The sequence below is a fragment of the Caenorhabditis remanei genome, chromosome II (assembly GCF_010183535.1).
Source record: "Caenorhabditis remanei strain PX506 chromosome II, whole genome shotgun sequence".
In the NCBI taxonomy this organism is placed as follows: Eukaryota; Metazoa; Nematoda; class Chromadorea; order Rhabditida; family Rhabditidae; genus Caenorhabditis; species Caenorhabditis remanei.
The window spans coordinates 8,313,983-8,326,960 of NC_071329.1; the positions used below are offsets into that span (position 1 = coordinate 8,313,983).

Sequence of the window (12,978 nt, forward strand, 5' to 3'; positions counted from 1 at the left end):
AACTTTGAGCCTCTCAAAGTCTCTGTGATAATCAGCCGATGATAAGAATCAGGATCAAGAACTTGCTGGAGGCTTCTGAAAGTAGTCTTATCGAATCCCCCGACCTCGATTTAGTATAAACCGAAGAAAAAATTTAATTTCCAACACTTTCGATTCTATTTTTCAAAAATAATTTTTTGCTGCGGGCCCTGCGGGGCGGCCCGGGCCCTGAAATTTTCAGCGGGCCCGGCCCGGCCCGGCCCGCGGGCCGGCCCGTGATTTGACAAGTATGCTTTATTTTTCATAACTTTAAAACTTTCCAAATAATTTATATATTCAACGAGAAACTATTGAAACTAGAATCAATTCTTCATCTCTTTTAGATGTGGTCTGGAAGAGGGAACATTGAGTTTCGAACCATTTGTCTGGGATCAGTTGGAATGGACACTGGCCCTCGTCTCATCTCGGGTACAGTTGGTTGTGGTTTTTCCCGAACCATGATCGGAAGTGTCAATCCTCCATCGGCATTCCACTGCTTCCGAGAAATTTGATCAATAAACTCTATTCGGAATTTCACTTCGCATGTCTGAAAAATGACGATATTTTCTGGTAATTTTATACCGAGTCAAACCGTTTTGAATGTGAGAAGAAATTGAGCAGTGAAGTACTTGTTATCAGTCGGATCAACTACTTCTTTCAAAATTTGGCTTTTCTGAAAAAGAAAGAAAAAAGAATAAACGCATGAAATTCGAAAAATATTCAAACGTACAGTATGACTGGTCGGACACACGACTTCCGCAAAGACAATAATCGAACGAATTGGTGATGGATGAGTTGAAGTAATTGCACCATCAACGCGAACAGGAACTGTATCCCCACTCATAACAGTCACTGTTTCGTTTCTTTCAGCTTGTGGAGTTGTTGATAACTAAAATTTATTATTAGAAAATGCCAACATGACCGATAAAATCACCTTGAAATCCACGAAGTAGAATTGTTGGAAGAAAAATCTGGGAAGCATGTATGGAGTTGTGGCGAGTTGTTCCGTGATTGTGTAGAGAGTTTTGATGATCTTAAATTGGTATAAATAGGACATTCTAGAACCAGTCTATTTTTACATTGATATTCGGTGTGCTGATAGATTGAAGGGTCCGAATTTTATTGATAGCCCACTCAAGTCTTTCTCTTTGAAGTAGTGAGCATGTCCGCGCATTCCTTAATGCCGGTATTTGGATGATTCTGGAACACTGATTGAAGTGATTTTCTATAGTACTGTAACTCACGTATCTGGAGATTGCTTCTTCAGGAGAACTTTGACAGCCACCAGAAGAATTGAGATGCGCAGATAGAAAAGAGTTATGAGATCGAATGATGTTGGATCAGCACAAAAACTAGCTCGGCACAAAGATGACCATTCCGCAAGAGCATCATTGAGAGAAGATTCACATGATGTAAGCTAAAAGTTTTAAATCGGCGAATTACTACTTCAGAATTAATTCTTACAGCGACTAAGAATCGTTTTGACATGACTGGATTGAAGAAGGCATCAGGTTTTAGAGCTCCCGATAAGCACGTTAAAAATGGTTGCATCACTGAGGCCATGTGAAAATACGCGTAAGAACTCGATAGCATTGCTGATACCATTCCAATTGGGAAACGAAGATCTCCTCCGAATCGAAGGTGGGTTTTTTCTGATTTCAATGCAGCAAGGGCACTTATTAAATGACTTTGTTGCTTTTCTAGTTCATCAAGTCCTAATTCAGTCAGCTGTGATTCGGCTATGTTTCGGAGAGCAGTGATCCAGTTCCTCTCGAATTGTGGCATTATCGTCAGATCAATACTTTCCAAGTTCGGAGCTGCCACCTTCTTCCAGTGTCCATTTCTGAACGCACTCCGTGCTGTGTCGTACTTTAACACTGAGCAATCATTGTAGAAAACAGATGGAAAATCTGGAGGAATTGAAGTACCAACAGCGACGCATAGATATGAGAATTCACTAGGATATGCATCAAATAGTCTTTTCTTCTCGTTTCTCACTGAACACGCCCATTTTTGAATCTCTAGGATATATAACTTCTCAGAATCAACCAGTCGACACATCAACTCCAGACGTTCTTTTTGATTGTTATCGTTGGTAATTGGAGAATCAAAAGCAGAGAAGACGGCAGAAATTATCATCAATGCAAAGGGGTACTGTGTATGAGGGTACGTGAGCAAAAGGTCACCAACTGCACGGTACAACTGAAATATTAAAAAGTTGGTTCGAAATTAAATTCGTGTTTCAAATTTACCTTTGAAGCTAATCGTCTTTTTAGTTTACCACAAGTGCACGTGCTCACCACAACAACTGTGAATGCAGTCATCGTTGATTCGATGAACTCAGGAGTCTCATTTTCAAACGCTCGTGGGGAACAGAAAACTTGAGATGCGAAATACACAAATCGTATGCTGACTTCTGGATTAACATGTGATCCGTATCCAGTATTTGACATTACGAGACCTTTTAATGAAGACAGATTTGATTGTGGACAATTCTTGGAAAGCGATGTGGTTGCTTCGAAGAAATCCATAAGAGAGCGATCATTCATTCCAGGTTGCAATGATCCAACAAATATCTGGAAGCAATATTTTGTATATATAAAATGAACTGTCGAATACTTACATTAACTTGTTCTTCTGTCCAAATATTTGAAAAATTGGCTAATCGCCTCAGTTCCTTCAAAATAATCGAACGCCGAGCTTTTGACGGAAGAGGGCCGTCTCGTTCTGATGGATTCAGAAGGTCTAACAACAGTGCTATCTGCAAAATATATCCACTACAAAGATTATGAAACTCTGAGCTCACCTGCTTAGAAATAGCGTATCTAATTTCGATGCACAAACTTGTTGTGGAGCTCAAGAATGCATTGAAATATTCATCACTTATCGTTCTACGAAGAATAATATTTGCGATTTCAAACACTTGTTCAACTACTTGAGCCGTTGCGCTCATTGTGGAAAACGAGGAGCACAACATAACTTTTCTTGATTCTGAAACTTCATCTTCTTCGAGAATCTTTCCAATTTGTAGTACAATCGATTCGGCAAATGAATGTGATAATGATGCGAATGCTTTGAGTGCACGGCACGTCGCTCGATATTCACCTTCATTGTCGGTTGAAAGTGATTCCCGAATCAAATGATGGCATTGATTGGATTCCGGAAGAAGTGGTGATAGTTCAGCGAGAACATCTAGAACTGTCTCGCGAGCGTTCGGATCATTCGAATGACTGACTGTGAGAAATCTTCGGAATATTTCGGGAACAGAAAATGCAAGTGTTAAATGTGATCCACATTGGCTGAGAGCACGGGCAATGGCAACACGCAAAGGTAGACTTCTGAAGTACTATTTCATGTAAAACTTGAGTTCTGTGCGAGGAATTCTCACCCATCCTTGAATGCATCGGCAACTCGAAGAAGCATTGCATTGACAAATGTTGGCACTGGATGATCTTCAATTAACCGACTGAGCTGTGAGATCGTTGCTAGTTGCTCTGTGGGAGTACCTCGGAGACCTTTATCAAGGACCAATTGCGCCTCGGCGGTCCCAGACAACATACTGAAATGCCGCGGTGGAATCTCGGATGATCGAAATTTAAAAAGTTGCAGAAGTCGAAGTAAAATTACCACGCAAGTGAGAAAGACAACTCGTTCGTTTTTACTGACGGAGTAGCATGTGAACATGAATCTTCATTAGAAGCAAGAGAACAAGGAAATTGAAATTTGATTCTAATTCTAGGGATTCTCAAAGAAATAAAATAAAACAGTTTGGATATTTATATTGGAGGCATTAAAACAGGGATCATCATGAGATTGATAAAATGGGTTGAGAAGGTAAAGCTCTTGATAGAATGAAGAGATAGTATTGAAAAAAAAAACAATGTAAAACATTATTAAGGAGGAGATTCAATTTGCTTAGTCACGAACTTTGTTCATTTCGAAAACCTGTAGACCATTCACCATTTTCAGTTCTTTAATTCCTTGCGGAGTGAAGAAAATGAATTGATTGTGTGGGAACTTCTGTGTTGCAAGCTCAACAAGAAGATCCATTACGAGCTGAAATGAAGGAAAGATGTTTTGGATTGAAAAAATAGCAAATTCCAGACCTTTCTGTTCATCATATCCATGAAAACATCAAATTCGTCGAGCATACGGAAAGGTTGCTCCATCACTTCCCATAGAGACATTACAAGTGCAGCTGTGACAAATGAACGTTCTCCTCCGGATAATCCTTTCAGATCGCGAACCTTCTTCTTTTTCGGTTGCTTCTTGGCTTTCTTCTTGCGAGGAGCATCACTACTGTCATCACTGTCGCCACTGTTCTCTTCTTCTTCTTCCTCTTCATCGTCAATATTGTCTCCTTCCGCATTTCTTCTGTCTGCCATCGCATCCTTGTCTTTGCAAGATTGAACATTAACATTGAGTGTTCTTTTCTCATGATCGAACTCGAGACCACCAATAAAATGTCCGCGAATTTCAAGAAGCTCTTGAAACTTATCACAAACTTTTACATCTGTCCATTTTTTCAGAAGCGGATAGGTTTTGAAACGAGCTTCACTCAATTCCCTCATACTGGCTACACTCTCTTCTAAGTTACGACAGAAAAACTTGTTTGATTTCAATTTATCCTTAAACTCTTTCACAGTGTCATTAGTGATTGATTTATCACATCCTAAGGAGGCCAATTTCGTGGTTCTTTGAAGTTCCGCCAATTTCGCCTCAGCCTTCGAAGTAATTGGGAAGTCCGAGAGGTCAGGTGGGTCTTGCTCAGTCGGCGGCATTTCCGTGGTTAGCTTATTTTGCTCCAGGAGCTGTTGAGCTTCATCTTTTTCCGTTTTGAGTTTAGCTTCGTTATGGAAAATAGTTTGTTCCTCGCCTTTCATCTTATTAAGACGAACTTGAAGTAAATCACCACTATCGTCAAATGAAGCTAAGTCGGCATGAAGTTTTTGCATTCTTTGGAGTATATCTTGGGTTTCTTGTTTCATTTCATCTAACACATCCTCAGCTTCTTTTTTCTCGGCCATAGCTGGCCTCATTTGACGATTCGCTTCATCCAATTGTTTTTGAATTCCTTGGAGTTCTTGCTCGACAACTGGAATCTTATTTTTCAGCTCGGTGATAGAATCAGCGATGCTTTCCAACTGATCTTCATTAGTTGCTTGTGCCATTTCCGACTTTATATCCTCGAAGAGACGCTGATGTTTTCTTTCTTCAGAACGAATATTCGACAATTTTCTCTCAAAGTCTTCAATGGCCTTCTTTGCAACATAACTATCTTTTTTGAGTTCTGTGTACTCTGTTTCGAGGACACTCGTTTTAGATTCAAGGTCGGAAACTTCTGCTTTCATATCATTAATCTCTCGAGTAAGAGTTGCTTCATCGACATTAGTTTGTGTGCTTCCAAACAATCCACTCGCGCGTCCTGGTCTTCCAGCATAGAAACGGTATTGACTATTAGGACCATTAGCATAAGCTTGAGAACCATCAAGAGTGAAAGCTCTGGAAGCATTGTGAGGTGGATTATTACTTCCCATGATCTTCATCGCTTCAGTCTTCTGTTCTATCAGAATGAACTGTTCAAAGTTGGTTTTGTCGATGAGAATGTTTCTGAAAAATAAAGAAGTTGTTTCTCAATTTATAGAACTCAATCTTACTCGACGTCGGCGTCAGAAATTTGCAATATTCTGAACATGGAAGGATATTCACAATCTGGTTCCTGAAGTTTTGGATAACGTTGATTAGTGAACGCGGACACAATGATAGCAGGCCGATCGTTGAGATGAAGACGCAATCGGTTGAAAATTTCACGGAGAGCAACAGCATCTTTTTGTGAATGGCACAAAAAGCTGTTGGATACATTATGCAAGCACTCTTCCACGGCAAAAGCCCATTTCGAATCGGTTAGAGTGATGAACTTTCCTAAAGGACCTTTTGGCATCTTAGCGAACGTAGATTTATTCCTGTTGACTTCAGTTAGTATTTCTGACATCCGGTTTCCAAATCTGTAAAAAAGATTGAAATAACAACTAGAACATTGTCACGCAAAGTATTACTAACTTATTGACTGAATCCGACTTCGCAGCTCTTGCGCGACGTATTATATCCTGTCGTTCATTGATTTGATCGTGAAGTTTTCTGATGCTTCTTTTTGTCGTGTAGTTTGCTTCTTCTTTCATCTTCATGTCCTTCTGAATGAGCTCAAATTTGTCTTTTAGTCGATCCATCTCTCCACCCATTTCCATATTATCTCTCTCTTCAGTAAGCCGATGATAATCGCTCTCGACGGTCTTTAGTTTTTCAGCTAACTTTTTGTTTCCTTGCTTTGCCATGAGAGTTCTGTATCGTTTGTCCGCGTCCTCAATCGCTTGATTTACCGCTCTGATATCGCCTTTTTTTCTTGTGATCTGACGTTCGAAATTATTGATCTTTTCGTTCAACATCATTACTGCTTTGCTCTTCTCGTTTTTACGCTCATTTGCCTCATCTAGCTCATCCTTTTGAACTTCAACTTCATCGCAGACATTTTGAATGTTTTTTTGAACTGCTTCTCTGGTGGTGCGATTTTCGGCGTACTCTTTTTTACATTCTTCATACACTCGCTTGTGGACTTCTTGAAGTTTCAAGTTGTGTTCCAAGTCATCATCATAGTCACGAACTTTGCAGAATATAAGCTTCCACTTATATACTTTAATGAGAGCCATATCAGAATCAATCCTCTGTTGCAATGCTCTTTGCTCTTGCATTTCTTTCAACTTCTTATGCTCTTTCGCTATTTCGCGTTGTTTATTCTCCACTAGTTCAGCACATTCTTCCACAGCTTCAGAAAATCGACAGTACGATTGAAAAATGTTCTCGAGATTGGTAGATTCGAGATATAGTTTGTAGACATTGGAAGGTTTAAAATTAGCCAAAAAACTTCTAGATCTATCTTGACTCATCCAGAAAGCTGGATTGGAGAGATGAATGTTGAAACGATTGACAATTCGATCGATGTCACTTTTCTTCTTACTGATAACTCTTTCCGTGTGATGGCCCGATGGGGAAACTTTGATACTCTTCATTACATAGGTTGAAGATGATTGATTGATGGTTCGTTCAACAGAAACTAATGAATCCAAATCCGGATGAGAGTTCAATCCTTCATTTGTCAAAGTGATGGTAATTTTCGCTTGTCTGAAAACAGAAATATTGTTTTGGTTTCTCGTGAATAGCATAATTATCCTATTGTGTGAAATAACTTACGTTGTTCCATCTTTGATATAAGATTTAACTGTGTTTCCTCTGTCGTTATCGGATCCCCGTCCTCCGAGACCTAAGTTAATTGCAGCGAACAAAGCACTTTTACCACCTGAAAACATTTTAATAACAGAATGAATTATGATATTTGCAACATACTTCCATTGGGGCCACCGATATAGAAACAATTGTTTTCTTTCGTGTTGAAATCGATCTCGAGATTTGCATGACACATAAAATTGATAAGTCTGACAGAGGCTACGCGTCCGGACACAGCAATTCTTCCTGTAAATAATCAGTTCAATTATTAGTATATAGATGTAAAAACCTTCAACGAGTCTCGGTTTTTTCGCTGGACAAGCAGAAGTGTTGGCGTCGTCTTGCATTGTTATACCAGGAGCTTTATTTTCATTGGGACTCGAAGCGTCCCTCTTGTTCATACCCCTAAATGAAAGAGTTACGAAGGAAAATTTTTTGAGAAAATGAAAATTGTTATGTAAACTAACTTGACAGGAGTAATAATAGGTTGAGATGCAGATAAATCACTAACGTCATTCATGGTGAGATCGGTTTCATAACTTTGAATTTCAAACAAATCCGCGAAATTATCGAGAAAGGAACCGTTTCTAGGTCACGGAGACATCCCCAGCCACGGCCACTCAACAATTTCGCAAGACAGTTTAGCGCTATTGCGTTGAGAGATGCCATAGGAAGAATATTCAGAATTGCACGGTCTTTACGTTGACACAAGAAGGGTTGTTTTGGTCAAGTATTTATTGATTGGCAAGAAAAGAACATTGTCAAGATCTTTGCACAGGTAAAAATGAGAAGCTGAGAAAACTGACTTAAATTACTAGCAGTGAGATATAATTTTATATTAAAAAAAAATAATCGAAGAATGTCTCCAATTTATAGAAATTCTAAAAGGTTAAACGAAAAATGGTTGTTATTACTAATTTTTGAAGTGAGTGACTGCAATTGCTCGTTAAATATGAATTTCGAAAAAAAATACTGAAAAAATCGATTCGAAAGTCGACGACTGATATGGCTGCCTCCATCTGAAAACCCGCGCATCGCATGGATTTCCAAAAAGCGGCACTAATCCATTCGTTTCAAAAAACATGATTTGCTGTCACCGACGTAAAAGTCCAAAAAAAGTGTGATAAAAAGAAAAATAAAGCGAGTTGGTTCGGATAAAACAGTTTTTGTTAGAGACCGTAGTGAAGCCTACAGTGTCTCTGAAAAATATTTCCGTGCGAGACCCACTGCAAGCCCTCCTTTATGCGTCTTCAGAATTACTGTAAATGGAAGATTAAAATTGTTTAATAAATGGTGCGTTCAAAGTTGCTAAATATTTATGTTTAATAAATGGTGCGTTCAAAGTTGCTGAATATTTACAGCCACAAATCTACGCCGTCTAAAGTTGGTTTGTAGATTTGCAGATTTTTCATAATTCGCAGTTACAATATTAAGGATGAGCAATACCACATAACTGCAAATCAGCAAATCTAAAAATCAATTTTGGGCTGTAGTTTTTGTTTTTTGTAGCAACTTTAAACGCACCAAAATAGCTCGAATTTGAGTGGAAAATTCTGGAAAAAGAGTTACTTGTGATGGAGGATACTGGAAAAGGATTGTGTATTGTTTAAGATACGCAGCTGTAGAAGTTGCTCACAATTTTTGCAGTTATCGAAATAAACATTTATCTAGTTCAAACTTAAGAAACAACTAGTACGCGTACTGTGTGAGCAATAATCTACATCAATTGGTTTCCCAGTGCTTTTTTCATACAAGAAGTAGTACACTTTACTGATTACACATCTCAGATTTCTCAATGATCTCTGCCCTTCATCCCCATGTACTTTTCTTCTCACACATCTCTCATCCATTCGAAATCAGAGCGACTCTTTCGAAAGAGAGTTTGTTAGATTGCGATAAAAATATGACGCAAAATAAACTTCATGAAATGATGGTTTGTAGTTTTGGTCGTATATAAGCCGAAAAGTTTAACAAACAATGATTCATAAATTTCGTTTGCCACTTTTCTTTTTCGAGGTTAGATCGACTTTTAAAGAAAAGATCAATTTAATAAAATATATTTCGTTTATTACAGTGTTTTGTTCAGAAGCATACTTTTTTTGCCGATTTTTTTCTAACTTATCGCAGTTGCAAATAAAACTGAATCAGAATGTAATAAATTGAATGGGACTTCTCTTCCTCCTCTCATTGCCACCAATCCCATTGGCTCCCATCATTCTCTTTCTCTTCACTTACAAACAACATCTCTTTCACTTCCTCCAATACTTCATTATTTTCTCGATGTCTCAACGAAGGTTTTATTAAAAATTTTGAAGAAATGATCATGAATGCAATAATTTCAGAGGTCTCAAGATGTCAGTGACAGCAAAAAACTTCTATCGTCGTCCGCTTCCTGAAACTTGCATCGAATTCTCAAGTGAATTAGGCAAACGACTTTTCACAGAAGCTTTGATACAAGGCTCAGCAAATATATATTTCAAATTGGCATCTCAATTCAGAACTCAAGATGAACCTGCTTATTGTGGATTGAGCACATTAGGTTGGTCGAATAAAATCTGTAATCAAATGAAAAACGTTTATCTTCCCAGTGATGGTTCTGAACGCACTGGAAGTGGACCCAGAGAAAGTGTGGAAAGCTCCCTGGAGATTTTATCATGAATCTATGCTTGATTGCTGTGTGCCACTTGAGCATATCAGAAAGTATGAATCCAGTTTTGCTCGATCGATTAATTTCTTCTCACAGATCCGGTATAACCTTACAACAGTTCTCTTGCCTCGCCACATGCAATCGTTTGAAGTCAGCTGTCAGCTATGGGGAAACCACTCCAGGTTTCATTTCTTCCTACTTTGTTCAATCAAATCAAAATTGATTTAAGATTTTCTTCAAAAATTCCGAAAGTCGTTAGTAAATTCGGTGAGAAGTGACGATCAAGTGCTAGTGGCCAGTTATGATAGAAGTGTACTTGGGCAAACTGGATCAGGCCATTTCTCTCCTCTAGCAGCTTACCATGCCGATTCGGATCAAGTTCTGATTATGGACGTAGCTAGATTCAAATATCCACCTCACTGGGTTAAGCTGGAAACACTACAGAAAGCCCTTTGCTCCGTCGACACTACAACAAAAAAGCCTCGTGGATTCGTGGAACTCGAGTTGAAAAAAGGGACACGGCCACTGATAATGTACGGTTTGAAAGCATATGTCAATGTGAATGATTCCGATTTTGCGACATCAGTGATTTCGTGGAATGAATTTTTATTATGTGATCCCTTGGAGGATGATGAAGAAGAGTTCCAATTGTGTTGCCGGAAGTTTGGTCAATGTTTTGCTCCACACGCTCTGTGTTGCACTCAAAAAACATTTGATGCTGATCAAAAAAACTCGTGTACTGAGTGCTCGAGTGATCAAAGTGAAGCGTGCAAACTGATTTGTGCTGAGACAAGAAAAACGAGATTTGCTGAAGTATTTTCGAGTTCTGCAGTTGCTGCTCTACTCGTCGCGTGGCCATTCAAACATGGGTATTCTGAAAGAAGTGATAGAATTGGAAACTTGGCTGAAAAATACAAAAAAGGTTTTTCTGCCGAAACCTTGAATGAAATGGGTAAGTTGTTTGTTGTAACTCACTTTTCAGCTATTATCTTGAAGTATTTTAGACCAACTGACAACACAGATCCGAACACTGATATGCTGTTCAAAACCTCCTGTCGTTATCAATATCAACAAACCTGACACCACTCACAGCAAATGCTCCAAAAACAAAATAGGTGAATCTTGTGCGTGTGCAAATGATGTTCACTTATAATAAATATGTCCTGTTAGCGCCTTCTAAGGTATTATTACAATTTATTATCAAAGAAGTGTAATAAATAATGATACATGCTTTCTATAAATTTTGTACCTAATATTACAGTTTATACTCGAGTATCATGTGGAAAGATGTTTGATGAATCGACGGAATTGCTCTCTTATAGTCAAATTCCTCCTTGTGCGAATTTTCATCAATCCTTTTCTCTCTTTCTGCGGTATAAGGCGGACTTCTCGAATGATAATGCTTGGTTTTTTCTCTTTCCTCCTAACTTCTTCAATTTTCTTCAATGCCTGTTCTCTTTTCCTTTTCTTCTGCAACATCTCCAATCAAAATTGATTAAATGTGGGACACTCACGAAATGGTTCTTGATGAGATAGTAATGTTCACACACGGACCACAAACTCAGTTTTTCAGAGGCTACTGATATTCTGATGTTTCCCGGTTCCCAATCTTCCTTCCGGCCTTCATACTCAATTGTCCAGTTAACATTAGGATTCGATTGAACCGCTTCATATAAACGATTCAGAACTTGTGCCACACAACTCGTCGCCACGTCAGGGTACTCACGGATTCGTCCACGGTGTTTTTGGACGTAATCTTTTATGTCGAAACGGTGAACCTACAATAGATGGTCAGAGATGAATTATTAAATTTCAATATAGGATCACTGACTTTTGTGACAGGATCATCTTCAGAGCAACGCATTCCGATCAAACACGTGGTCACTCCAAGCCAGAAGCAGCGAGACCAGAGATACTGGAAAGAATCATCACTGAAAGGAATAATTACTTTGTCAAAAATTACAATTCTATAATAAAGAAAACTTCTAACTTACATACTATCCTCGTCGGCTCCCAAACTGACTCGTTGTGTTCTACCAGTCATCACCGCCGCGTTCACAGCTATAAATTTGATAACAAAGCTTAATGAATGTATATAATTAAATTATAACGAACGTTCTTGCTCTTTGGCCATATCTACCTCACCTACAACTGCCAACCTGACAGTTGAGTCTTTGTAGGAGAGCGATGAAATTACAATTCGACTTCCGTGCAGATAATGGTTCGTACTTCTCTCTTCGTATCTTTCACACAGCTGTTGAGCGAAATTGATTGAATCTCGTCGCTTTTCAAAGAACTGCGCAGATCTATTGAAGAAGAATATAGGATTTTAACAATAATATGAACTCACCGCAAAGGGAATAATTCGATTTCTTCAAAGTCGTCGTCACACAAAACAATGATTTGCCGTCCCTCGATGTTTTCATGATACGCACGAAGTTTCCAAGATAAAGTTTCCTTAAAAACTGCATTGGCAATTTTATGGAGTGTTTCGCTGGCCACCAAAATATCAGCATGCTTGGAAACATCGGTTTTTTCGACTCCTTCTAGAATTGTTGACATGTGTTGACTGCTACTTCCCTAAAAAATATAGTGTCTTTCTGATAACTGTGATTTGTAAGTTTTACCTTAAAATAAACTTTACATTTGTTCCCTATTTTAATTTCTGGTGTCAGAGTTATCGGAGCCGAAATTTTATCATTGAAAACTTTCAGATAATCTCGTGGAATTTTGCGACTTTCATCGAAGAATTTTGTTCGAGACTTTGTTAACGTCAAATCATCAGCAACCACAAATGGAATTGTGAACAATGAACCGTGGATGCTAAAAATTCATGAGGTTCTTCAAAAGTTATGGTAAATATTTCAATTTTCACTTACCGATAAGTTTCGAAAGCGCAGACTTTGTTATCAATCCACGGATCGACCTCAATTTCTTCCATTTGGTTCAACAGTTTAGAAAAAATTAAATACGTTTAATATACTTTAAAGGAACATGCATTCATCAGCAATGGTCCCGAAACGAATACCGTAATC

The 12,978-nt window shown here is 38.5% G+C and overlaps 4 protein-coding genes across 4 annotated transcripts; 1 reads left to right on the forward strand and 3 right to left on the reverse strand.

Moving 5' to 3' along the window:
* Positions 1-358: 358 nt before the first annotated feature.
* On the reverse strand, positions 359-3,576 carry GCK72_005308 (uncharacterized protein; the record flags this gene model as incomplete). The annotated part of the gene is made up of 11 exons (XM_003117300.2): positions 359-565; positions 611-691; positions 749-907; positions 953-1,051; positions 1,098-1,218; positions 1,263-1,435; positions 1,483-2,220; positions 2,271-2,594; positions 2,642-2,779; positions 2,825-3,356; positions 3,407-3,576. The coding sequence occupies 11 exons, from the start codon at positions 3,574-3,576 to the stop codon at positions 359-361; spliced, it is 2,742 nt and encodes a 913-aa protein (XP_003117348.2).
* Positions 3,577-3,933: 357 nt separating this feature from the next.
* On the reverse strand, positions 3,934-7,816 carry GCK72_005309 (uncharacterized protein; the record flags this gene model as incomplete). The annotated part of the gene is made up of 8 exons (XM_003117100.2): positions 3,934-4,074; positions 4,125-5,628; positions 5,676-6,023; positions 6,079-7,194; positions 7,264-7,369; positions 7,417-7,542; positions 7,586-7,701; positions 7,764-7,816. The coding sequence occupies 8 exons, from the start codon at positions 7,814-7,816 to the stop codon at positions 3,934-3,936; spliced, it is 3,510 nt and encodes a 1,169-aa protein (XP_003117148.2).
* A 1,832-nt stretch (positions 7,817-9,648) lies between these two features.
* GCK72_005310 (uncharacterized protein) lies at positions 9,649-11,096 on the forward strand (the record flags this gene model as incomplete). Its single annotated transcript, XM_003117257.2, has 5 exons — positions 9,649-9,835; positions 9,885-9,996; positions 10,040-10,125; positions 10,173-10,895; positions 10,948-11,096. The coding sequence occupies 5 exons, from the start codon at positions 9,649-9,651 to the stop codon at positions 11,094-11,096; spliced, it is 1,257 nt and encodes a 418-aa protein (XP_003117305.2).
* A 122-nt stretch (positions 11,097-11,218) lies between these two features.
* On the reverse strand, positions 11,219-12,884 carry GCK72_005311 (uncharacterized protein; the record flags this gene model as incomplete). Its single annotated transcript, XM_003117031.2, has 8 exons — positions 11,219-11,413; positions 11,458-11,721; positions 11,775-11,874; positions 11,938-12,004; positions 12,059-12,249; positions 12,294-12,523; positions 12,571-12,766; positions 12,823-12,884. The coding sequence occupies 8 exons, from the start codon at positions 12,882-12,884 to the stop codon at positions 11,219-11,221; spliced, it is 1,305 nt and encodes a 434-aa protein (XP_003117079.2).
* Between the last annotated feature and the right edge of the window lie 94 nt (positions 12,885-12,978).